Source organism: Callithrix jacchus, chromosome 12 (genome assembly GCF_049354715.1).
Source record: "Callithrix jacchus isolate 240 chromosome 12, calJac240_pri, whole genome shotgun sequence".
Taxonomy (NCBI): domain Eukaryota; kingdom Metazoa; phylum Chordata; class Mammalia; order Primates; family Cebidae; genus Callithrix; species Callithrix jacchus.
The window spans coordinates 100,749,675-100,775,887 of NC_133513.1; the positions used below are offsets into that span (position 1 = coordinate 100,749,675).

A 26,213-nucleotide genomic window follows, 5' to 3' on the forward strand; every position below is an offset into this window, starting at 1 on the left:
TCATCAGAATTTTGTAGTAAACATTTAAAGAGGAAATAATATCAATAGTGTTTTCCAACCAGAAACTAGAGTAAGAGGGAGAATTTCTTACATATTTTATAAGGATAAAATAATTGAATAATTCTAATACCAAAACTAGACAAGATCACAAGAAAATAAAAATATAAATTATACAATATTCAAATAATATAATATTCATCATAAATATACATGCAGAATTCTTAACAAAAAAGTAACAAATCAAAAGAAACATATAAAAGTGAAAAAGAGCTGGTGTAAGTGTTCTTACCAGTAGGGGTGACAGCACAAAGGAAACTGAGGTTCTAATATTGACTCCCCAGGGCGATGGGCATCTCCTCCCAAAAACCTCCGTGGTGCAGAAGGCTGGACTCCTGGGGCTGGGAATGACCTTGGAAATCTCTCAGCACCTTTCTCAGCAAGCCAAGCTCTGAAACTGGGAGGGGAGGCTCTGCTGTTGATGGTGCATGCTGAACCAGGGGAAGGAAATCCTGAGTTGAACTTCCTTCGGAGAGAGCGTGACCTTTCCACCGGGTCCGACGCTCAGGACCGCTCTTTCTGCCTGAAGGCAAGAGCAACTCCACCCTACCAGCAGGTGCAGCAGCAATGGCCTTTTCTAGTGTCTCCGTGCCTGCCTCCAGCATCTAGATGAACCTGGTTTTCTGCAGTGCCCTGGAAGCTTCCACTCTCCCCCTTTGGCAGTGTCACAGGAGGGTCGAGAACCGAGGACATGAGCAAAACTGGATTGGCTGCCAGGCTGAAGACACCCCAAGGGAAAGAGAAGAGGATGGAAGCTGCTCCCTGGCTTGTCGGCCTATCACATATTCCTTTAGGACAACCTACCATGTCAGTTCCAAACTCAGCTGCAGGCAGCCATAAGCTACTTATAAAGTAGCTGTCATGACTGGGGAACTGAATTTTAAATTTTAATTGATTGGTTTGAGTTTAAACGTAAAAACTAATAACTTGAGTCTGTTATTGAAAAACCTTTGGGTATGATTCAGAACTTGGGTATATTTTCAACTTGAAAGTTTATGAAACCTAAATTGGCCAGGCTCAGTGGCTCACACCTGTCATCCCAGCACTCTGGGAGGTCAAGACAGGTGAATCACTTGAGGTCAGAAGTTTGAGACCAGCCTCGGCAACATGGTGAAACCCCATCTCTACCAAAAAATAAAAAAATTAGCCAGGCGTGGTGGTGTGTGCCTGTAATCTCAGCTACTCAGGAGGCTGAGGCAGGAGAATTGCTTGAACCAGGGAGGCAGAGGTTGCAGTAAGCCAAGATCATGCCACTGTACTCTAGCCTGGGCAAGACTCTGTCTCAAAAAAAAAAAAAAAAAAAAAGGGGGGGGGGAAGAAACCTAAATCCATATCAACTACTTCTGACAAAAAAGTTGAGATGGCCTGTGAGTATAAAATAAATTCTGGGGCCTGGCGCAGTGGTTCACACCTGCAATCCCAGCACTTTGGGGGGCCCAGGTAGGTGGATCCCCTGAGGTCTGGAGTTTGATATCAGCCTGCCCAATATGGTGAAACTCCATCTCTACTAAAAATACAAAAAATTAGCCAGGTGGGCATCTGTAATCACAGCCACTCAGGAGGCTGAGACAGGAGAATTGTGTGAACCTGGGAGGCGAGTGAACGAGTGAGCCGAGATCATGCCACTGCCCTCCAGCCTGGGCAACAGACTAAGACAACATCTAAAAAAAAATTCTGTATTTTGAAGACTTTGTATGAAAAAATATAAAATGTCTAATTTGTAATTTGTTTCTAAATATTTTTAATTAAATAAAATATATTGATAAACAAAGAAAATGAAAAGAAATCACAAAGTTTATCCCCAGAATGAAAAATTGTTTATATTCATAATTAAATAAGTATAACTCACCACATTATCAAAATATAAGCTACATAAAAATATAATCAACTAATAATATAAAAAAGGCATTTCACAATGTCAACACATAAATAATAAAGATTCTCTACCAGATAGAAATAAAAAAATTTCCTCTAGTGTATAAAGCAGAAATATAAAAGTTCTTAGCGCTAATAAATATTTAATGGTAAAAAACAATTTTTTTATGATTGGAGACAAAGCAAGGATGTCTATTTTTATCATATCTTGTTAACATTATTTGAAAGGTTTATCTTTAGGAAGACATGAATAAAACAAGTAAAAACGTATTTTTTCTGATACAATTACATGTGTGAAAAACCCTATAAAACATATTATAACTTAAGTAAATTCAGTAAAGTCATGGAAAACAAAGTCACCAATCAATATAAATTTATCTCTGTAGAGTAGTAATTAGAATTGGAATAATACATTGAAATGCATGTTGTCATTAAAAAACATGAATATATAGGAATAATTGTAATAAAAGACATGCAGGAGCTATACACTGGAGAAAAAGTATTGCTGATATAACAAAGTAGATAGAAATAGGTTGAGAGATAATTCATGTAAATGCCATGAAGGAGTCTATATTTTTAAGATGTCAGTTCTTTTTTTCTATCTGATTTCAAAATTCAACTCAATCTTATTCAAAACCTTAGCAGGTTGTTCTTTTGGAAAAAAAATGAACAAATTTGCTCTAAAATCTATAAGGAGAGGCAAAGAACCTAGAACTACCAAATTAAACCCCCAAAAAAGTCACAAATTTGGAGGAGTCAAACTATCTGATGTCAAGATTTCTGCAACGTGACAGTCATCAAAATAGGTTTTGGTAGTAATGTAAGAATAAAAACAGATCGATTGAACACCGTAAGGAATTCGAGTATAAAATCACACATATAAAAACTGTGCTTTGATTTACAAAGATGACAAATGATTTAAAAAGGATAATATCTTTTATCATATGGTACTGAAATAAATGAATATATACATAGATAAAAATAAATCTCAACCACTACTTCACATTAACTACAAAACTAATATGCGATGGATCATAGACATAAATATAACTACTAACATTTTCAACTTCTGGAAGATAATATATAAAACTAACTTTACAACATTGAAATAGGAAAATATTTAACAGGACACTGAAAGGACTAGCCAAACTTTAAATAAAACTGATAAATTGGATTTCCTCAAAATTAAAACTTAAGCTTTTCAAAAGACAGAGTTAAAAGTGAACAAAGATCTAGATAGAAAGATACATATTGGTCAAAAGCTGCCATTAAGAACATACATAGTGTACTTAGCTATATCAATAAAGAAAAACAATAAGACAAAAACAAAATACTTGAAAAGACATTTCAAAGAAGAATATTTACATATTCCTCTATAAAACTAAGTGCATGAAAATGTACTCAGCATTATTAGTTATCAGTGAAATGCAAATCAATACCACAATGTATTTTTCCTGCATCTCTACTAGATTGGCTAATGTCAAATGTCTGACACCAAATATTCAAAAACACACAGAGCATCCAAAAATCTTAGCTGAATTACCACAAAAAGGGGCCAACAGAAGCATTTTGGGAAGTGCTTACAGAGTTAGGATTCAAAAAGAAGTTGTAGAATGAGACGCTGAAGCAGGAAGTAGGAAGGCAGTCAAATGTTCGCATTGAGCAAGTCTGTAGAGAGCCAGGTGCACAGAGTTTAAGCAACATTCCAGCTGATACAAGTTTTCGGAGTTTGTCTTTAGGCACACAGTGTGACCCTCAAGACATAAATTATCACAGAAGAGTGGAGACAAAAGCTAGCATCAAAATAACTGAGAAAATTAATGTCAAAGGAACACAGAAGGGAATATAGTTTAGAAAACTCTTTTAAACAGCATACATTGCAGGAAAAAAGAAAGCTGAAAGAATCACTTAGGGATATATCCAATTGGAAAATATCTCTACTAGGAGAATGAAGTTTGTCCACAGGTGTGTAGAAATAGCTAATAAAAATGGAGTTACAAAGATAGAAGAGAGAAAGTTGACAAATGTGGGAGCCAGGCTTTAGGGAGGTCAGAAATAAACAAGATGAGGAACACACATAAAAATGTTCCACAGGTGGAACATGAAGCAGTTTGAGACAGCAACCATGAAGAATCATATTGTTTGAACTCAATTACAGAAAAGAAGGAATTGAGGTTATTTTGTGAGTATGAAGGACTCCAAAGTGGAACTGATGACTGCAGAATAGTGGAGGACATTTGTAACAACCGTTATAATAAAATAAGAAAATGAAGAAGAAAGAAAGAAAAGGATGGCTGGACAGCATTGAGAGACCAAAGAGAAATAATATGAACTCATAAGTAGATATCAGATAATGAAAAATAATTCTGTAGATTCATGTAGCAATGTGGTAGCTTAGCCATGTTTGAAATTATTTGACCCTTGGAAAAAAATTTAAAAACATATATATATATATATATATATTTATCCTGTATGTATTTATGGGTATTTTATATTAATATATACATAGATGTGTGCATTTCCTAGGTCTGTTCAGTAATATATATTTATTAATCTATTCATATTGAATTAGAGAATTTATCATGTATTGATAAGAGACATGAATAAAAAGGAACTAAAAGGACATACAGCTGTCTAAGGGTTTAGGTGACATGGAAGAAAAGTAAATTGACCATCAGAATATTATGTATAAATTTATGAAAAGAAATACATTCTGTTATATGGCAAAGTAATAGTTAAGCCTAGAAACTTTTTTTTCCACTTAACACAAAGCTGGGTGTGTCATTTCCATGCCTGAAGCTTTTCACGGCCTCTTTATTGCCTATTGCATAAAATCCAAGCTCCTTAACTTACCGCAGGAGACCCTGGATGACATTGCTTACACATGTCTGTGGACACAGGGAGATGACCTTCCAGGGTGGGTCTCCCTTCAAGGATAGTCTTGCTACCCAGCTGTGAGGAGTGTGGTCAGCAGGCAGCCTTCAGCTGTCAGCTCCCTTAGGGTTTCCTTTAGCTTCAGAGAGCCTCCTTCTTCAAGGCAATCCCTTTTCTTGGATAGCCCACACCTATGGACTGAGGCAGGGGTATAAAGACTGTCCATTTTAACCAGATATGGGACAGCTCCGATGGTCAACATTCATTCCGAATCGCCCTGCTGGGTTGGTGGTGCTTTGGTGTGAATGTGTTCATTCCAAAAGTCATGCGTTAAAACTTCATAGCCAGTGTGATAGTATTAAGAGGCTGGGCCTTTAAGATGTGATTAGGCCACGAGCTCCCCCCATGTGAATGGGATTAACATCCCTCATAAAAGAGGCTTCAGAGGGCGTTTGGCTTTCTTGCTCTTTCAGCTTTCGCCGTGGGAAGGTGCAGCCTTCTCCCTGCGAGAGGATGCAGACCCGGGACGCCATTTCAGAAGCAGAGAGACCAGGCCCTCACTAGCTGGCACCTTGGTTTGGATTTCTGAGCTTCCAGAACTGTGAGAAATAATTTTCTGTTTTTTTATAAATTACCCAGTTTCAGGTATTTTGTTAGAGAAGCTGAAAATGCGCTGAGACAGTTGGCTTTCTGGGAGGCTTGCCTGCAATGTAACTTCCTCCTCTGCCTAGTCAAGCTTCTTCTCTTGTTCCTTCATGGGTGCCTTTCCCTAGTAAAAACCTTTCTTTAATTATTATGCTTTAAGTTCTGGGGTACATGTGTAGAACATGCAGGTTTGTTATGCATACACGTTCCGTGGTGGTTTGCTGCATCTATCACCCCTTCATCTACATTAGGTATTTCTCCTAAGGTTGTCTCTGCCCTACCCCCGCCACCCTGTGATGTTCCCCTCCCTGTGTCCATGTGTTCTCATTGTTTAACAACCACTTAAGAGAACATTTGGCTTTCTGTTCTTGTGTCCGTTTTCTGAGAATGATGGTTTCCAGCTTCGTCCGTGTCTCTGCCGAGGACATGAACTCATGCTTTTTTATGGTGCCATAGTATTCTGTGGAGTATATGTGCAAACTTAATGGATGAGTGAAGTTTAACCAGCATGGCGAGAAAAATGGGGAAAGAAATTACAGTGGTTGTGAAATGTGCCCAGGCTGAGATGATTCAGGAGAATTTCACATAGTATGTCTATGCATGGTATGGGTGGCATGGCTGGATGTGAGATCATGAGGAAGAGTACATGTCTAGAATTTCAGATTTTCTAATGAAAGTGAACTATTTTAAACAAGAGAAAAAAAATTGTCCCATTAGTTTTTTTTTTTTTTTAAGAATAGAGTGAAAAACAAAGTGGAGGATAGAGGGGGTATGATTATTAGCACAAAACTGTAATTAAAAGATATTATGCTAGGAAAAGTGAGAAATAATGAGTGAAACTAAAGCATTGGCTACAGGGATTAAGGAGGATGGAAGGTAGTAAGCATGAGGGTTAATTAAGAGGCAGAATAAACAAAAATGATATTTGATTGGGAAGGGGCAGGATGAGACAGGAGAAAATTAGGATGACACAGAGTAGTTTTGTGAATAAATATTTTGATGTGTTATGGACTGAATATTTGTGTCCCATCAGAATCCTTATATTGCAATTTTAACCCCCAATGTGATAATATTAGGGAGTGATGCCTTTGGGAATCAATTAGTTTATGAGGCTAGCGCCCTTATAAATAGGATTAGTACCCCTATAAAAAGAGGCATGAGAGCTTGCCTTTGCTCTCTCCATTCTCTGTCATGTGAGCAACACCCATCTGCAAGAAGGCCATCTGTAAACTAGGAGGTGGGCACTCACCAGAAGCAAATCTTTAGGCACCTTGATCGGGAACTTCTCAGTCTCCAAAACTGTGAGGAATAAATGATGTTTAAGCCACTTAGTCAGTGATAATTTTTATAGCAGTTTTGGGTGACCAAAATGGAAAAAAAAAGGAGTATGTGTAAGAGTGGGACAGAAATATGGGCAGGTTCAGAATGGAAGAATGTGAGATGATATGAGATTTCAAAGGAAAAAAGTAAAAAAAGAAGCATAATTGAAATTGAAGATCCTAGGATCCAGGTTGAGGTGAGTAAGGTGTAAAGATTCCAGGTGAAATAATTAGGCTGATGACGAGAAGCACATGCAGTGGAGACTGGAAAGTGAGGTAGGTAAATGTCAATAAGGCAGAAATCCATACTATTTGAAGCAATGTACAAAAATGATTCCATCCACATTTGTCAAAATATATCAACTAAGTTTTTAAATATTTCCAAATACATTCAAAATATATTTGCCTTAATGTTCAATAGAAATCTCCAACTTAATAAGTAATCCAAATTTGGTCTATTATTATTAACCAAGATGGTATACAAAACACGGACAAGTTACATAACATAGTTACTAACATAATAAATGCCCAATTTCTCAACTGAATATATGTTAATAAACACTTGCTGCAACAGAATTGCTACTTACTGGTTGAATATTAGCTCGATTTCACTCCCAAGTCTCTTTTTAGATCCTTGTGTAATTTGTCTCATTTAGTGGTACATTCAACCAGTTTCTTCAGATAGATGTATAGGAACTGTTATCTATATGTTTTTTACCCTACAATATTTTATACCAATTCCACTTGATTCTATGTCTTATGTTGGCTATTGTATTAATCTACTATCAGTTCTCAAATAACTTCATTCCTTTGCATTGCTGTTCTGTGACTGAAATGCTTTATTTCTCCTTATCTGCCTGGCAGATAACCACGCATAATTCAAAAAAGAAATCAGATGTCAACTCAATGTGACAGTTTCCTCTGACATCCATGAAAGATTCATCACTTATAGCCAGTAGTGAGTCAGAGGTGACTCATGCTGGCTTATTAGAGCAAATGTGCATATCCCTTTTAGGTACATGAGTCTACATGATTTAGGTAGCTTGAAATATTCTAGGGCAGAATTATTCACAACTTTAAAATTGCCAAACACTACATATAAGTTGCTCCCCAACTTCAAGATCTGGTTTACTAAGATTCCGTTGCTTCTAGACCTTCTGAGCTCCTATTACAGGATTTCTTTGCTGCACTACAACAACAGGTTTCCTTGTCAGTCTTTCTTTATTAGATTGTCAGATGCAAAGAATATCAATTCCTATTTATCAAAACCTCAGTTTCTATGACAACACCTAACACATACCTTCCATTTAGAAGGAAGGAAGTAAATGGAAGGAAGGATTGAAATAGGGAGTGAGACACAGAGAAGGATGCTCCATATGGGTGATTCTGAATTTGAGACTGTGATGAAAAAACCTAACGAAATTGTTCCTGAGGTAGAATTCTGAGTTCAATTCATCAAGTCAACATGGCTGCTAGGTTCTTAAAAACAATGATAGCTAAGAATGGGAGGGTGGGTGGAGAAGGTGATGGTTATTGAAGAAGATAGATCATCCTTCAAATTGGTGAATAGCAACCAAGATGGGAAAGAACATTGTAAAGAGAGAGAATACTGATACTCAATCCAAGGATGAAAGGAGTCAGTGCTCTCCCTCACATAACAGACAACCTAGTTTTTCAGTTAGATTGAGGCACATGTTTGATCATTTTGCAACTGGAGACAAACAATTTGGCTGACTACTATTTTTCTCTGTTAAGTTCACTCCATAAACAGCGTGGTTACAAATCTCTCTGTGAGACAAAAGAAGATTCCTTATCTAGACAACATAGAGCAAGAAGGATGAATTCCATCTTTCCTCTCAGGCAGAGACAAAGGGCACCTGACTTTAAATAACCAGGAGCAGGTTGGGGGGTAAAGTAAAGACCTTGTGAATAAGGCAGTGCTCTGCTCAGACCACCTGAGTTCAGGTCCTAGCTCTGCCACTTATTTCTGTGAATTTGAACATTTCACTTATTTCTAGTGTTCTCATTAGAAGAAATGAGAAATGGGATTAAAACTTTTATTCATTGAGCTGTTTAAAGAGAATCAAATAAATATATATCATTTAGGATAGTGCCTGGCATATGCTAATTACTTAATGAAATTTTCATTACACGAACAATGGTGAAAATGCTGATGTGAATATAATTGGCTAAAGAGGACCCAGACCTTTAGCTCTTTTGGTCTATAGTTCAAGTCATATGTACTTCTGGAATGACAAATTGCCTTTGAGAAGGCAGGGAGGACCATGCAGGATTCCTGATGGCATCAATAAGAACTACAATTCTACCATTTTCAGTGAATGCCCAAAATTCTAGCATTTTGTTTCTTCTAAAATCTTAAAATTTCAATCTCTGGGTTTATGGCAAAATTTCTGATAAACTTCTGTACCTGATACAAAATTTCTCACTTAAGAAACAAGAGTATGTTTCATGGAGCAATTTCTCCCTCACTTTCATTCACATCTCTTCCTTGTTCAGAAGATGTTTATTATATTGAATTTTTAAAAAAGTCTCAATGTGTTCATAATGGTTACCTGAATACTGTCAATGTTTAAAATTCTGTCCAAAGGTTTTCTGGACTGATTTCCAGAATGATTTCTGGTATATATAGAAGAATTAACTATTAATTTCTACAACAAGAACTTTGAGTCAACCTAATTTTCACTGACTTCACCCTCAAAAGTCATAAATAAGTCCATGTCAGAGAAGAGTTTTGTATCCTGAATTCTGATTGTTTTCTTTAGTTGGAGAGGACCTAAAATATAAACAGTGAAATCCAAGATTATTTATCCTTTAACACACGGTGGTGCATGCGAGTCACAATATTAACAAAAAAGGCACTTTCGTTGACTCTGATTTCCAATCCTCTAGAAAGTCTTCCTTGTCCTAGTCAAACATGTCTGAGATCCTCACAGAAGTGGATAGCATGTGCTCACAATAAGCCAGTTTCCTGCTGGATCTGCTGGTACTACTTAGTGGAATTCCTAAGTACCTACAGACCCCTGATGGGTAATCCCATGCCCATCAGGGTTTGCTTTTCCCTCAGGAGCAGTCCTGTCCTCTGTATCTGCCTCAGCTGTTATATTGCTGTGGAAAGGGAAAGATTGTTCTCTTTTTGGGTCTCAGTGAGTGGGGCTCTCAAGAAATGCTGTTTAAGTCCCAAAGGATTTCCCAGATTTCAGTACAATAATTCCTTTTGGTTTTTTGTCCGTTTTTGTTTTTCACTGGAAAACCTCCATTTCATATTTATTTGGATTGGCTCTATGTCCCCACTTAAATCTCATCTGGAATTGTAATCCCCACATGTCAAGGGAGGGACCTGATAAGAAGTGACTGGATCATGGAGGCAGTTTCCCCCATGCTGTTCTCATAATAGTGAGGAAGTTCTCATGAGATCTGATGGCTTTGAAAATGGAAGCTTCCCCTGCTCTCTCTCTCTCCTGCCACCTTGTGAAGAAGGTACTTGCTTCTCCTTCACCTTCCACCATAATTGTGAGTTTCCTGAGGCTTCCCCAGCCATGCAGAATTATGAGTCAATTAAAACTCTTTCCTTTATAAATTACCCAGTCTCAGGTAGTATCTTTATAGCAGTGTGAAAGTGGACTAATATGAATATTAAATTTAGGGATGGCTTGTGTAGGAGATAGACCAGGAACTTAAAGGAAAGTTTCCATGATGTGCATAGAATTGTCTCTTATCTGCCACAGAACATGTTCTCTTTCTCGGAACCTCATAGAAGCGCATGTTAGCAGCCCCTGACACAGGTTAGGAGACATATGTGATTCTCATTCAGATTGAAGCTATTGGTGTCCCTTCTCACTGCTTTCTAGGCTCCCCAACTTCCAGCACAAGTACTTTCACATTACTTCATCACCCCGTCCTATGTTTTTCTTACTGCTGCTTCATTCTGCAGACCTTATCTTGGCTGTTTTAAATATAAGCCTAGTTTACTTGGTTACTGTGAGGGGCACCAATGAATCAAACATCTTGAGGTCAGTTATCAATATTTCAGCCCAGTATAACCATGATCTATAGATTAGATTACATCCCTTATTTAGATGCAATTTTATAGAAAAGGGAGTGTTCTTCAGACAGTCCAAAGTTGTCTGGTCTTTACTTGAAGGCTATTTTGATGGTCATGTGACATCACTCTTTAATGTTGAACAGTTTTCAGTTCAGTTGCGGGGACAAATGGCTAATCATGGTATCCAAAGCAAGAACTACAAGTAAAACAAAAAGTCTCAGGTTATTAGTCTACCACTAATGAAAGTCACAGTCAGAATAACTATGAAAATAATGAGAAGGTAAGCATTAGAGCTAAGTCTTAAAATATGAATACAAATTGATTAGAGGGAAAAGTGGTCATTCAAAGTAAGAACATGACACTTTCATATTACAAATTATTTTCATTGGATCAGATTCTACTGATCAGTTCTCACCACCAGTGATGACTTTCATGTAATATAATAAATAGAATATAATATAACATAAATAGCAGCTTATAATTGGGAATTGAAAGGATATTAAACTAATGTTCCACCAGGTAAATAATTCTAGAACTGCTTGACATTTAAAAGCCAGGGCTATAATAAGGAACCCACCTCCACCCATGCCATTTTGGCAGCAGATGAGTTCCCCACTGATATGGTTTGGCTTTGTGTCCCCACCCAAATCTCATCTTGTAGCTCCCACAATTCCCACGTGTTGTGGGAGGGACCCTGGGGGAGATGTTTGAATCATGGGGGTGGGTCTTTCCCATGCTGCTCTTATCATAGTGAATAAGTCTCATGAGATCTGATGACTTTGAAAATGGAAATTTCCCTGCTCTTTCTCTCTTTGCCTGCTACCATCAGTGTAAGATATGACTTCTCCCTCCTTGCCTTGTGTCATGATTATGAGGCCTCCCCAGCCATGTGGAACTGTAACTCTAAAAAACCTCTTTCTTAATATAAGTTGCCCAGTGTTGGATATATCTTTATCAGAAACATGAAAAAGGATAAAAACACCCAAATTTTTCACCATTTCACCTCAATTCCAGACAAATTTTTACAAAATAAATTTGGACCTTTCCACATAAGGTGTATTATTTTGCTGAATCTAAGGGTAAAGCTAAAACTTTGCTCATTTCAAATCAAATTAGCTTTGCTTCAGCTAAAATCTGAAGCTTATAATTTTTTAAACTTTATAACTTTAAGTCCTCCCTTCTATAAGGGATATCAAGTCCTGGTGACCTCTAACAGAGATTCTTCATGTAAACTGTAAAATAGGAAGACAGCTGGATACTTAATCAAAATTAGCCTTCAAGTACCTGAAAATTATGCTGTAAGCCATTTTAACCTCTTTCATGTGGAGGAAAAGAACACACTTGCAAGTCCCCAGTCCATTCACCTTGGGTTATTGTAAGTGGCACCATTTGTTGAGAGCCTGTTTTACACGAGGCACTGTGCTAGATACCAGATATGGTACATCACCTTGCAGTAGCAGTAAGCAGACGTGTTGTGATTAACTCCATTGCACTGATGAAGAAGCTGAAGTTAAGGGTCATTAAATTACATACTTGAAACAGTGTATTAATGGCAGAGTAAGGAGCTAAGGAATCAAGAGAATTGTAAAACCCCATCTCTTAATACTAACTCACAGTTGAGTCACAAGGAGGCTGAATAATTGCAAACTCAACAATATTCCTCATCCAGCTTTTTCTTCTTTTTTAGTTTACTTGTATTATCGTATTTTAAATGTCTATGTACCTTGTTTTAAGTATCCTAAAATTAGATGCCACATCTTAGAGGGAAGGAAGGAATCACAGTAAATGTAGATATCTCCTCATAGTCTGGTCAATAGAACTGCTAAGGAAATGACAACATCCTTTATTCACCTAATAGATAAGGTTATCCCTGAGAAGACATACCTAAGGCTTCTAGGTAGCCAGGAGAGTCTCTCAGGTCAAGACACTCAGTAATGACCTCACCAATGAGACCCTTTAGACCCACAGGCTCATCACCAGAGAAAAAACTTAAGAGTTGCAAGCAGTTGCACAACAGGAAGAAATTTATTCTTCAGTGAAGCATTTTTGACCCTGGTTTCTATTGCAGGTAAGCAGAGAGGCCAGGATACATGCATTTGTAAAATCAGTACTTAGTATGATGCCTGACATAGTGTGTGAGCACTCACTGAATCAATAATATTAACATTTTCCAATATGTAAACATTAATCATACTTTACTAAATGATTTATGTGAATTATTTAACACTCTTCGCATTTTAAAATAGATACTATTCTTGTACACCTTTTTAGGTAAAAATGAGCTATGGAAAAATATTAATCTGTTCACGTTCATAACAGTAGTTGGAAACTGAGGTGTTTCATGAGGTTTGCCTGACTCCAGAACTCTTAAACACAAAATGGTGTTGTTTTCCTCCTGTAATCCTAAAATCTAAAACAAACCTTACCACACAATTAAGATGGAATAATATTTTTATGCATACTGACCACTTAAGCACAGGGTGGGTATCAAAGAGAGCAACTGTAACCAGGCACATGGCCACCAGAAACTAGCTGCTACTCTCTTGGGGAATTTTGGTTCAGTGTTCGTGGCAACTTTAAAGGTGATGATTGCAGAGATGAAAACATATTCTTCTGCTTCATACTTAAAACACCCATCTCCCCTTTCCCTAGCTGCTGATGAGGATTGAAAATCAGATAATGAGTCTTGGTGCCCCTCAGCGATAAAAACCTGCAATGATGTGCTCAGGAGGGGAGGGAAGCCCTTGTGAGAGGTGCTCCTCCTACCCTGTGTGTCCTAGAACCAGACCTATATACTTTATTAGTAATTAATGGGGCATTTCATGTTCTCCAATTTCTTCATGCTAATTGCTTGCCACACAGTTAACATAGACAATTGGAAAGAACTACAAAGACAGCAGAACTCTTTCGTCTCATCAGCTTTTGCATCATCTGGGAAATTTAATTCTATCTTTAGGAAGAAACTTCAGATGATACTATAGTCAGGGAGAATCTGAAAGTCTATATCACATTTTCCTTAATTTTATTCTTATCTCACTGTCTGACAGACATATGCATTCCCAGGTCACCATTTCCAGAATGTTCAAGCAAGATGCTTAATCCTCATTACCATGAATTTCAGCTGTCTTAAAATATTTATGAAATAAAAAATGATAAAGAACATCGCTTCCATTCATCATGTTCCATAGGCTTGGTTCCAAAAGAACTTTAATTTTAATATTGTTAAAATAATTATATATTATCTAATGTGATATACTGTTTCCTCTTTCTTTTGTTTAAAGGAAAAGCAACATAACATATAGATGAAATCAATGGATAATCTTCCCTTTTGGCTACAATCAAACATCCGACAATTTAATCAGTATTATGCTTACCAACACTTCTGTAGATTTTGGTACCTCTGGCAACCAGTAAACCCAGTGAGGTTAAAAAAAAAAAAAGCATGCATACTTAACTTTGAGATGCATTGTTTACTCAGGGCTACAAAGTACATGAGTGTACATGCCCTTTTTGCTTTTCCAGATGTCCACAACAATGCTTAAGCGTAGTGTTCCAGAGAGGCCTCAAGTTTAATTTCTGCCTAACCCTTTAAATACTCCTGAGCATTATTATGTCTTGCTACATTTCTTTGTATGAGCCTACCTATTCTAATTAATTTTATACTCCAATTCTCCCAAATGTTTTCTTAGGAATGAGAGGGTTTTTGAGCTATTCCTAGAAGCATCCTTCAAGAATAATACTATCTGGGTCAGGTACAGTGCCTCACACCTATAACCCCAGCACTTTGTGAGGCCGAGACAGGCTCATCACCACAGGTCAGGAGTTCGAGACCAGCCTGACCAACATAGTGAAACTCCGTATCTACCAAAAATACAAAAATTAGCTGGGCTTGGTGGCTGGTGCCTGTAATTCAAGCTACTTGGGACACTGAGACTGGAGAATCACTTGAACCCAGGAGGCGGAGGTTGCAGTGAGCAGAAATGCAGCCATTGCACTGCAGCCTGGGCAACAAGAGTGAAACTCTGTCTCCAAAAACAAAAAAGAATATTACTATCTGCTTATAGGACTAGACACATGAACATTCAATGACAAAAGGATCATAAAACCGCTGTAAACAATTTAAAACATGACGCTGCGATTTAAATTTATCAATATGCCGTTAATTACTTCTCCAGGTAACATTTGTTGCTATGTTCTATCCCATCCTACCAATCTCAATCAAAATCTGCAGAAAACTTCAAGGAGAATAGCCAAAAATAACTTGACTAAAAGACACATGTGACTTTTCTCAATAATGAGCGCTTCATTGCTTCTCTTATTTTATTTGTGCAGCAAGTAATTATTAAAATTAAGGTCTGATGAAAGGAAACAGGATAATTCATTTTGGGCTGCATCTCATGTGCAAGGCAAGTGATTCATGAATAGTTATAGGCCTCAAGCTTTCGGGAAAAAATTGCAGTGTTACTAGAAAGATCATCATAATTAAGTAAAAGCCAACCCTTAGATATCAACAGCCACTCAGAGATTCATAGGGAAAGGTAATGAAGAAATTATAACTATCATGAATATTCCATATTAGCCTTTAATTATCAGGGCAGGAGCCTTGGCCCTGATGATTTTTAAATGAAAGGTGGAATAATTTCCTAATTTAGCATTTTTCATTTAAAAACCTATTAACAATATTCAACACTGCAGTAGGACTCTGTAGTGGGGGGAAAAAAAGAGCAGAGGTAAAGATATTTCAGCTACATTTTCAAGGGTAGACCTTGACAAGGTTTACTTTCATTCTTTATTACCTAATAAATATTTACCAATTTGCCCTGCCTTCATTGTGTTGTGAAATATTTACCCTATGTTCCCTGCCAAAGAAAAGAGTGCTCTGTGTTACTTGGTACTGGGGTATTTTGGATACTGTAAAATCTGGAAAACTATGTTCCAGTGATTTTTTTTTTTAAAGATAGGTCTATTGATTTGGAGACCTTAGATAATCCATTACTTAGTTTAATATATCACTAGCTCGATGTTTTTTTAAAAAGTGACTCACAGAATCAAAGAGCAGAAACTGGCTTCAGAATTGAGTTTCCCAAACCTGTCAATAGTTTCATCTGGTTGATAACTAACATATGCACTAAAAACAAACAAACCTTTATTGATTTTATAGAAATAATTTCTACTAAATTTATGAGAGGAGAAAAAGATGTAGGTTACTTGCAAGAGAAGTAAATGTTGAACTAATGATATACTCAGTACTTTCAGGAAAAGCACAACCCAGGTCTCTGTTATATGGTTTTGTTCTTTTTAACCCTTACAGTGAAATTTAAAGACAGTACTATTTTTAATTACATCACTGTAGACTTTTATTCTTTATGGTGAATACATTAAAAGTAGCTACTATTGAAGTTAAAAATACATATATAGAAAATGAAATAAAATAGCCTATTACAGCTGATTTAATGTTTGCTAAGCATATCATCATTGGACATTTGATTGTAAGCCATCAAATAATTTCTGAATTGACTTTTTTTAGTCTGAGTAAGAAGAGTAGGGGTGTGTTTTTAATTATAGTGGTATGCCTCTTTTTTCTTGAATGCTCAGAAGAAGTATGATTTCGTAATTCCATGTGAAAAAGAAATCTGGAAATAACTATTTCCTTATTAATAATTTATATTTCCATATAGGAGATAGAAAATCTTACCTGGGTGTTATACTTTTAAATAGTCAGATTAAAAGCAGTTATGAAATAGCTTTTCAAGTCTGAATGCAATTGGAGCTCATTTGTAACACATTTCCCTCATAATAGAATCTAAGAAGTGAGTGCAAGAGAAAAAAAGGCTGATTCAGCCCTTGACACAATGTGACATTGTTCTCTACTGTATTATCTGTAAGGTTTTACCCAGGCAGTTAAGACACACAGATTTCGTGGCCTCCTTATTTTTAAAATGCAAAGTCGTTTCCTAATAGCAGTAATGACTGTTCAACCAAACCTTTTATCTCCCATTAATAAGTAAAAACAAAGCCGTATTTTAGGAAAGTAGGCATGACAGAAAGTTGGCATATGGTTCTGAGCTATAGCAGAGCTGTACCTGAGATTGCACAAATGTTTTTGTTATCTCAACTCAGTGCTGCCTGGTGGGATGGGCATTACTTAATAGTAGAGTTGAGACAAAGGAAACTTGAGAAACTTCAAAAGTGACATTTATGGTCTGTGTGAACAGTCCTAAAATTACGTTGGAATCACGAGGATCTATACACGTCCACGAGTGTTACTTGTGGGAAAATACTTCTTTTTGTAGAGAAAATGGAATTCAATGTACCACATTCCTTTTTTATGCCAAAACTTTTTTTGTAACTTTCTTTTTAGGTTCAGGGGTGCACGTGCAGGATTATTATATAGGCAAATTGCACATCACAGGGGTTTGGTGTACAGATTATTTCATCACTTAGGTAAGAAGCCCAGTCCCTGATAGGAATTTTTTTTTTGGTTTTCACCCTCCTCTACCCTCAAGTAGGCCAGAGATTATTGTATGTTGTATCTTTGTTCTTATTACTTTTAAACAAAGTTTTGATTTCTATCTTAATTTCATTCAGTAGCAGATTGTTTAATTCCCATGGAATTGTATGATTTTTAGTGAACATTTTAGTATTGATTTTTATTTTTATTGTGTTTGGTCCAAAAGTGTGGTTCATATAATTTTTGTGGGTTTTTTTATTTGTTTTTCGAACTTGTGGAGGACAATTTTATGGATAAAAGCATGGTCAATTTTAGATTATGTGCCATGTGCATATGAGAAGAATGCATATTCTGCTGTTTCTGGGTAAAGAGTTCTGTTGATAACTGTTACGTCCATTTGATCAAGTGTTGAGTTCAGGTCCTGAATATCTTTGTCAGTTTTCTGCAATGATGATCTGTCTAATATTCTCAGTGGAGTGTTGAAGTCCTTCATTATTATTTTGTGGTTATCTAAATTTCTTTTTAGGTCTAAAAGAACTTGCTTTCTGAAACTTGCTCCTGTGTTGGGTGCATATATATGTAGAATAGTTGGGTCTTCTTGTTGAATTGAACCTTTTACCATTATGTATTGCTCTTCTTGATCTTTTTAAAAAATATTTCTTTGTTTAAAGTCTACTTTGTGAAATTAGACTAGCAATCCCCACTTTTTTCTGTTTTCCATTTGCTTGGTATATTTTCCTCCATCCCTTTATTTGAGCTGATGTGTGTCATTGCATGTGAGATGAGTCTCTTGATGACCACCTATCATTTGGTCTTGCTTCTTTATCCAATTTACCACTCTGTGCCTTTAAATTGGGGAAGTTAGCTCATTTACATTCATGGTTAAAATTGACGTGTGGATTTGATCCTGTCATAGTGTTGTTTGCTGGTTATCATGCAGACTGTGTGATTGCTTTATAGTTTCAATGGTCTATGTACTTAAGTAGTGTGTGTATGTGGAGGGGGTGTGGCTGGTAATGGTCTTTCCTTTACATATATAGCACTCCCTTCAGGACCTCTTGTAAGGCAGCTGGTAACAAATTTCCTTAGCATTTGTTTGTCTGAAGAGGATCTTACTACTTCTTCACTTAGGAAGTTTACTGTGGTTGGATATAAAACTCTTGGTTGAAATTTCTTTTATTTAAGAATGCTGAAATGTCTTTTGGATTTTCTTTAAGGATACTGAAATGTCTTCTGGCCAAAATGTCTTCTGGCTTGCATAGTATCTGCTCAAAGGTTCTCCATTACCCTGATGGGGTTTCTTTTGTAGGTGCACTGACTGTTCTATCTAGATGCCTTAAACATTTTTTTCTTCATTTCTACCTTGGAGAATCTGAGGACTTCATGTCTTGAGGATGATCATCTTGCATAGTATCTTGGAGGGGTTTTCTGGATTTCCTGAATATGAATGTTGGTCTCTCCAGTAAGGTTGGGGAAATTTTCATGAACAATATTCTGAAAAATGTTTTCCCGGTTGTTTACTTTCTCTTCCTCTCTTTCAGGGATACCAATGTGATATAGATTTGATCAATTTATATAATCTCATATTTCTTAGAGGTTTTGTTTAGTCATCTTTCATCTTTTTAAAAATTTTATCTGACTGAATAATAATAGAGAACTGGTCTTTGATATCTGAGGTTCTTGTCTCAGCTTGGCAAATTCTACTGTTAATACTCGGGATTGTATTCTGAAATTGTCCGATACTGATCTGTATCAGATCAGTTTGGTTGTTTTTTAAAACAGTCATTTTTGTCTTTCAGCTGCTTTATCATTATATTGTATTTCTTAGAATCCTTGGATTGGGTTTTGACTTTCTTTTGAATCTTGTTAAGATGTGTTTCTATCCATATTCTGAGTTTTATATCTATCATTTCAGCCTTTTCAGCCTGGTTAAGAACCATTGCTGGAAAACTAGTGGTATCATATTGGGGAAAGAAGACACTCAGGCTTTTTGAGTTCTTTTGTTGGTTCTTTTTCATCTATGTGAGCTGATGTTTGTTCAACCTTTGAAGTTGCTATTCTTTGAATCAGTTCTTTGATTTCTATCTTCTTTGATGTCGTTAGGGGTTTGGTTGTGGTATAAGGTAAGTTTAGTCTACTGGATTCATTCTGGAAGATTTTTGGAGGCCCTAGCTCAGCTCAGCACTCCTAGGTGATGCGTGATAAATCTGTAGGGCTGGTATTGGTCCCCTAGCTTTTTTCTCTGGCCCACTCAGGTTAGAAGTTGAGTTGTTTCCTGATTGCTGGGCAAAGCACTATGATGGGTGGGGCCAGCTAAAGCGCTTTGTCAGGGTGATAACAGTGGGATTTGTGTCTGTTCGTGTATGCCAGCAGCAGCAGCACTATGATGGCATACATTCTCATTGGCTGGGGGTGGGGGTGCCACTGGAAGTAGAGCTGCAGTGTTCCTGAATGTGCTTAGACGGGTGGTAGTAACAGCAGCAGGGACAGGGTACTGGTGGGTAGAGAGAAGCCAGCCTCCATGGTTGCACTGCTGGCACTGCCTTCGCAGAGCTGTAGCCACTGCCCATTCTTCAGCTCAGGCACTATTTGTATTTAAAGCATCCTAAGACTGGGGGTTTCCATGTACCCCTTGGATCCATAAACAGTACCCCACCATACCCTATCCAGCCAGCACCTCCTGCCCAACTGCAGGTAAAGGTCCTTTACAACCAAAGCCAGTCTGTAAAGTCTTGGAAGGTGATTCACTGCTTCAATGGTGCAAATGCCAATGCAATTCTACAAGGAACAAAATAGGGAACCATGACATCAATAATATAAAACATACATTTTCTGGTAATAGAACACATAGAAATGAAAACATAAATACTGCCTAAGAAAGAATTCAAAGTAACATTTTGAGTATATGTTTCCAAGTGGCTCACCCAGCTACAAGTAAACACACATAGGCAATTCAGTAAAATAAAAAAATAATATAAGAACAAAAACAGAAGTACAGCAAAAAAGATAGAAGTTGTAAGAAAGGACCAAATAAATTCTGGAGCTGAAGAACACAGTGAATAAAATTAAAACTGCAAAAGAGAGCTTTAACTGGAGAATGATCAAGCAGAAGAAAGTAACAGCAAATTCAAAGACAGAGCAATTAATATTATCTAGTCAGAGCAGAAGAGTAAAACTAATAAAAACTAGTGAAGAAAGTTTACAGGCTTAAAGGGATACCATTGAGGTACCCAATAACACACTGAGGAAGTTTCAGAATAACAAGAGAAAGAGAACAGGTCAGAAAAAATTATTTAAAGGATTAATGACAGAAAACTATCCAAATCTGAGAAAATAGATATTCATATTAAAGAAGCCCAATAGAAACAAATAGGTTCAACAAAAAGACGTCTACACTAAAATGTAAAAGTTGTAAAAATTCAAAGGCATAGGGAATTTTGAAAGCCTAAGAGAAAAATTACATGTCACATGTAAGATAATATCCATAAAACTATCTGCAGCTTTCTCAGTGAAAACTTGAAGGCCAGAATAAAGTAAAATAATATATTCAAAATAGTGAAAGAAAAATATTGCCAATCATGAATACTGTATCTGGCAAAACTATCCTTTACAAATGAAGAAATCCTTTATCCTTTACAAATGAAGAAAATCTAAAATCTTTACCAGAAAAATAAAAACCAAAGAAATGTTTCACCAGTTGGCCTGTCTTACAAGAAAGGCTTAAGGGGTTCTACAAATAGCTAATAAAAGCATGCTAAACAGCAATATGGAACTCTACATAAGCATGAGTCTCACTGGCAAAGGTAACTATGTAAGCAAATATACAACAATGTAACACTTTAATGGTGTTGCATAAATTACTTTTATAAAACAAATAGAAAAATTGAAAGATAAGTTTGTTATGGTATAATATAAAAAGAATTCAACTCTGACTACAAGAACACACAATTTATGTGTGGGAGGGTGGAGGAGAGTAAAAGTGTAAAGTTTTTTCCTGTGATTGACACTGAGTTATGATCAACCTATAAGAGAGAGTCATAACTACAAGACATTTTATGCAAACCTAGAGGTAACACAAATTAAAAAAAAAAAAAACCTGAATACAAAGGCACAAAATGAAGGGAAAGAGCCAAAGCAAATCAGTACAATAATATCAAGTATAAAAGAAGACAAAGAGAGGAACAAAACAACTGTGAAGCAAAGAAAAACAGTTGTACAAAATGCCAATAATACTTTATCATCATCAATAATTTAACTATAAAAAGATTAAATGTTCCAATGAAAAGCCATAGAGTTTCTGAATCATTTAAAAAACATAATATTAAAGACCTAGTGATATGCTGTCCAGAAGACACTCATTTTAGACCTAAAGTCCTACATAGGATAACAGGAAGGGGCTAGAAAAAGTTATTTCATGTCAATGGTAACTAATAGGAAGGAGAATGGCTATCTTTATATTAGAAAAAAATACTTGTTAATGCAAAAGTTTCTAGAGCAAAAAGTCATTATAAAAGGACAAAAGGGGCAATTCACAGGCAGGTGTAAAAATTATAAATGTATGTATACTCCACCTTAAAGCACCTAGACTTATAAAGTGAAAATTGACAGATCTGATGACAGAAGTTGACAGGAATACAATATTACTAGGAGATATCCATACCCAACTTTCAATAATGAATAGAATATCTAAATAAAAATTAATAAACAGCAGACTTAGCTTTTAGATTGAATGGACTTGGCACACATGTACAGAAATTTCCACCCAACCACAGTAGCCTACACATTCTGAAGTGCACATGGAAGCTTATCCAGAATAAATCACATGTTAGTTTACAATGCAAGCTTTAACATTCAGATCAAAATGATTCCAAGCATTTATCCCAATCACAATGGAATGAAACTAGAAATCTGTAACAGTTAAAAATAAAAAGATCAAAGTACATGGAAATTAAGCAACACATTCTTAAAACAATCATTGGGTCAAAGATAAAATCAGAAGGGAATTAAAAAATAGTTCTAGCCAAATGAAAATATAACCTGTTAAACTTATGGGATGTGGCAACAGATATATCAAAGAGGCAAGTTGATAGCTAAAAATTGTTAAATTAAGAAAGAAGAAAAATCTTGAATACACATCCAAATCTGTATGTCAAAAAAAAAAATGAGAAAAAAAAACTCCACTAAATCCAAAATTAACAGAAGAAAGGAAATAAGGGAAGAAATAAAGGTAGATTTAAAAATAATAAAAAAGAATCAATTGTGTTAAGAGTTGGCTATTGGAATTTTTTTTAAATAAATGCTTAGCTAGACCAGCTAAGAAAAAAGACAGAAATAGATATGAAAGAGGAGATATTACAATGGATGCCTCAGAAATAGAATCACAAGAGATTACTATGAACAATTACATACAAATTGTATACTTTGAATGAAATGAATAAATGTCTAGAGACATACAACCTAATTAAACTGAATCAAGAAGAAATATAGACTGTTCAGATAATAAGGAAATTTAGTTGGTAATTAAAAACCTCCCCAAAACAAAAAGTTTAGGCCCTGATGGCTTTACAAGTGAATTCTATGAAGAATGCAAAGAAAAATTAATACCAGTCCTTCTTCAATTTTTCCAGAAAGTAGAAGAGAGAACATTTATGAACTCATTTTATGGGTCTGGCATTAACCTGCTACCAAAGTCAGACAAAGACAGCACATAAAAACGAACCATCAGAACTATAGACCAGTATGTTTGGTGAACATAGATGAAAAATCTTCAATAAAATGCAGCAAACTGAATTCAACAGCACATTAAATGTGTGTCATATCATGACCATGTTGGATTGATTGCTGGGATGCAATGTTTCAACATTTGCAAATCAATCAATGTGATACACCACATTAAGAAAACTAAAAATAAAAACCAAATAATAATTTCAATAGGTGTGAGAAAAGCATTTGACAAAATTAATTTATTCATGATTAAACCTCTCAAACAATAAAGAAGTTACTTAGCTCTATGCAACATAGGTTACTTAAGAAAAGCCTACAATTGTCATTCTTGAAAAAAATCGAAAACTTTTACTCTAAGTGTCTGTACAAGGTGAGTTTGCCTGCTCTTACCACTTCTAGTCAACATAGTATTGACATTTGTAGCCAAAGCAATTAGACCAAAAAGAAAAAAAAAAGTTAAAAAGTCATCCAAAATCCTGTTAAATTACATTCACTGTGTTAGAAACACAGTCAGTAACCTTGCAAGGTACACAATTAACATGCAGAAGTCAGTGGTGGTGTTTCTTTTCTTTCTTTCTTTCTTTCTTTCTTTCTTTCTTTCTTTCTTTCTTTCTTTCTTTCTTTCTTTCTTTCTTTGTCCTTTCTTTCTTTTTCTTTCTTTCTCTTTCTTTCTTTCTTTCTTTCTTTCTTTCTTTCTTTCTTTCTTTCTTTCTTTCTTTCTTTCTTTCTTTCTTTCTAATACTTTAAGTTCTGGGGTACATGTGCAGATCTTGCAGGATTGTTGCATAGGTACACACATACCATGGTGGTTTTCTGCCTCCATCCCTCCATCACCTACATCAGGCATTTCTTCCAGTGTTATCCCTCCCCAACTTCCCTACCCCCTGCTGCCTCTCCCTAGTTCCCCACCCCACAACAGACCCCAGTGTGTGAGGTTCCCCTCCTGTGCCCATGTGTTCTCATTGTTCAACACCCAACTAAGAGTGAGAAGATGCGGTGTTTGGTTTTTTGTTCTTGTGTCAGTTTGCTGAGAATGATGGTTTCCAGATTCATCCTTATCACTACAAAGTATGTGAACTCATCCCTTTTTTATGGCTGCATAGTATTCCATGGTGTAGATGTGATGCATTTTCTTTGTCCAGTCTATCATGAATGGGCATTTGGGTTGGTTCCAGGTCTTTGCTATTGTAAACAGTGCCACGATGGACATACATGTGCATGTATCTTTATAATAGAATAATTTATAATCCTTTGGGTATATATACCCATTTGACCCAGTAATGGGTCAGTGATGTTGAGTATTTTTTCATATGTTTGTTGGCCTTATAAATGTCTCCTTTTGAAAAATATCTGTTCATATCCTTCGCCCATGTTTGAATGGGTTTGTTTTTTTTCTTGTAAATCTGCTTTATTTCTTTGGTGTTTCTTTAAAAAATATCACACTATGCAATAAGCAAATTAAAACAACAAAACAATTTTATTTAAAATAGCAAAGAAAATGAATAACATACTTAGGGATAAACTTAACCAAAGTGGTAAAAGATATGTACACTGAAAATTGTAGAATTTGTTGATGGAAATTAAGTCACAGATAAATGAAAAGGCAGCCTGTGTTTATAGATTTTAAAAATCAATAATATAAAATATCCACATTATCCAAAGTCATCTGCAGATTCAATACAGTCTCTATTATATTACCAATAGCATCTTTACAGAAAAATGTCTTAAAATTTCTGTGGATGTGCAAAAGACCTCAAATATCCAATGCAATCCTGAGCAACAAGAACAAAACTGGACGTATCATAGTTCCTGATTTCAAAATATGTTATAAGGCTATGGTAATCACAACCATATTGTACTGACATAAAAACAGACACACACACGGCAATGGAACAGAAAACAGAGCCCAAAAATAAATCTATGTATCTGTAGTCAGTTGATCTTTGCAGAAGTATCATATCAAAACATACATCAAGAAAAGAATAGTCTCTTAAGTAATGCTAGGAAATCTAGCTATCCACATGTAGAAGAATAAGATGAAACACTTAAACCATATATGAAAATTATCTCAAATAGAATAAAAGACAAACATAAGACTGAAGAACATAGGGAGGAGCTTCTTAACAATGGGCTAGATAGCGATTTTGGGGATATGACTTCAAAACCACAGGGAACAAAAGCAAAATTAGAAAGTGGTATGGTACCAAACTGCACAGCATCTGTACAACAAAGGAAACAGAGTAAAAAGGCAATTTACCAAAAGAGAATATTTGCAAATCACATATCCAATAAGAGATTAATATCCTTATGTATTAAATATATAAGGAATGTAATAACAAGAAAAAAGAAAATATTTTAAAATGAGCAAAGGTCTTGAATATACATTTATCAAAAGACATAGAGATGGCCACCAGGTGTATATAAAGGTACTCAATGTCCCTATCGACAGGAAGTACAAGTTAAAAGCACAATGTGATATTACCTCATATCTATTAGAACAACAAGTATCAAATAGATGAAAGATAACAACTATTACCAAGACATGAAGAAAAGGAAACAATTGTATGCTGTTTTGGTGAATTTAAATTGTTATTTGTATTATGGAAAACAGTACTATGATCCAGTAATCTAACTGTATATATTTAAAGGAGATAAAATATCTTAAGAAAATACTTATACTTCTGTGTTTGTTACCATATTATTCACAACATCCAAAGTACAAAACCTAGATCTTAGTAGATGAAAAAATTGATACAGAAAATGTGATATACATATATGTATATATATATGTGTGTATATATATATATATATATATATATATATACACACATACAATGGAATATTATTCAGCCTTAAAAGGAGATCATGGCATTTGTGACAACTTGAATGACCCTTAAGGATATTATGGTAAATGAAATGTCTTACGTACAAAAGATAAATCATGTATGATCCTATATGTAAAATTTAAACTAGTTAAATTCATAGAAACAATACAGCAGGTTGTCAACAGCTTTCGGGAGGGGGAAAGAAGGTATTTGTCAAAATGTACAAAATTTCAGATATGCAGAAAGTAGGAAGTTCTTGAGATCTCATGTACAGTAATGTGACTGTAATTGACAATATTACACCATATACTTGAAATTTGTTAGGAGCGTAGATCTTAAATAGGAGTGTAGATTTTAAATGTTCTCATCAAAAAAGAAAA

At 35.7% G+C, this 26,213-nt stretch overlaps 1 protein-coding gene across 1 annotated transcript in view; it reads left to right on the forward strand.

Annotated features, from left to right (window-relative positions):
• Positions 1-666: 666 nt before the first annotated feature.
• The window catches only part of LOC128929180 (uncharacterized), a 221,368-nt gene continuing 195,821 nt past the window's right edge, over positions 667-26,213 (forward strand). Inside the window, exons 1-2 of the mRNA XM_078346862.1 lie at positions 667-864; positions 5,196-5,407. Of these exons, the coding sequence (XP_078202988.1) occupies positions 667-864; positions 5,196-5,407 (410 nt within the window). The remainder of the gene's footprint in view (positions 865-5,195; positions 5,408-26,213) is intronic.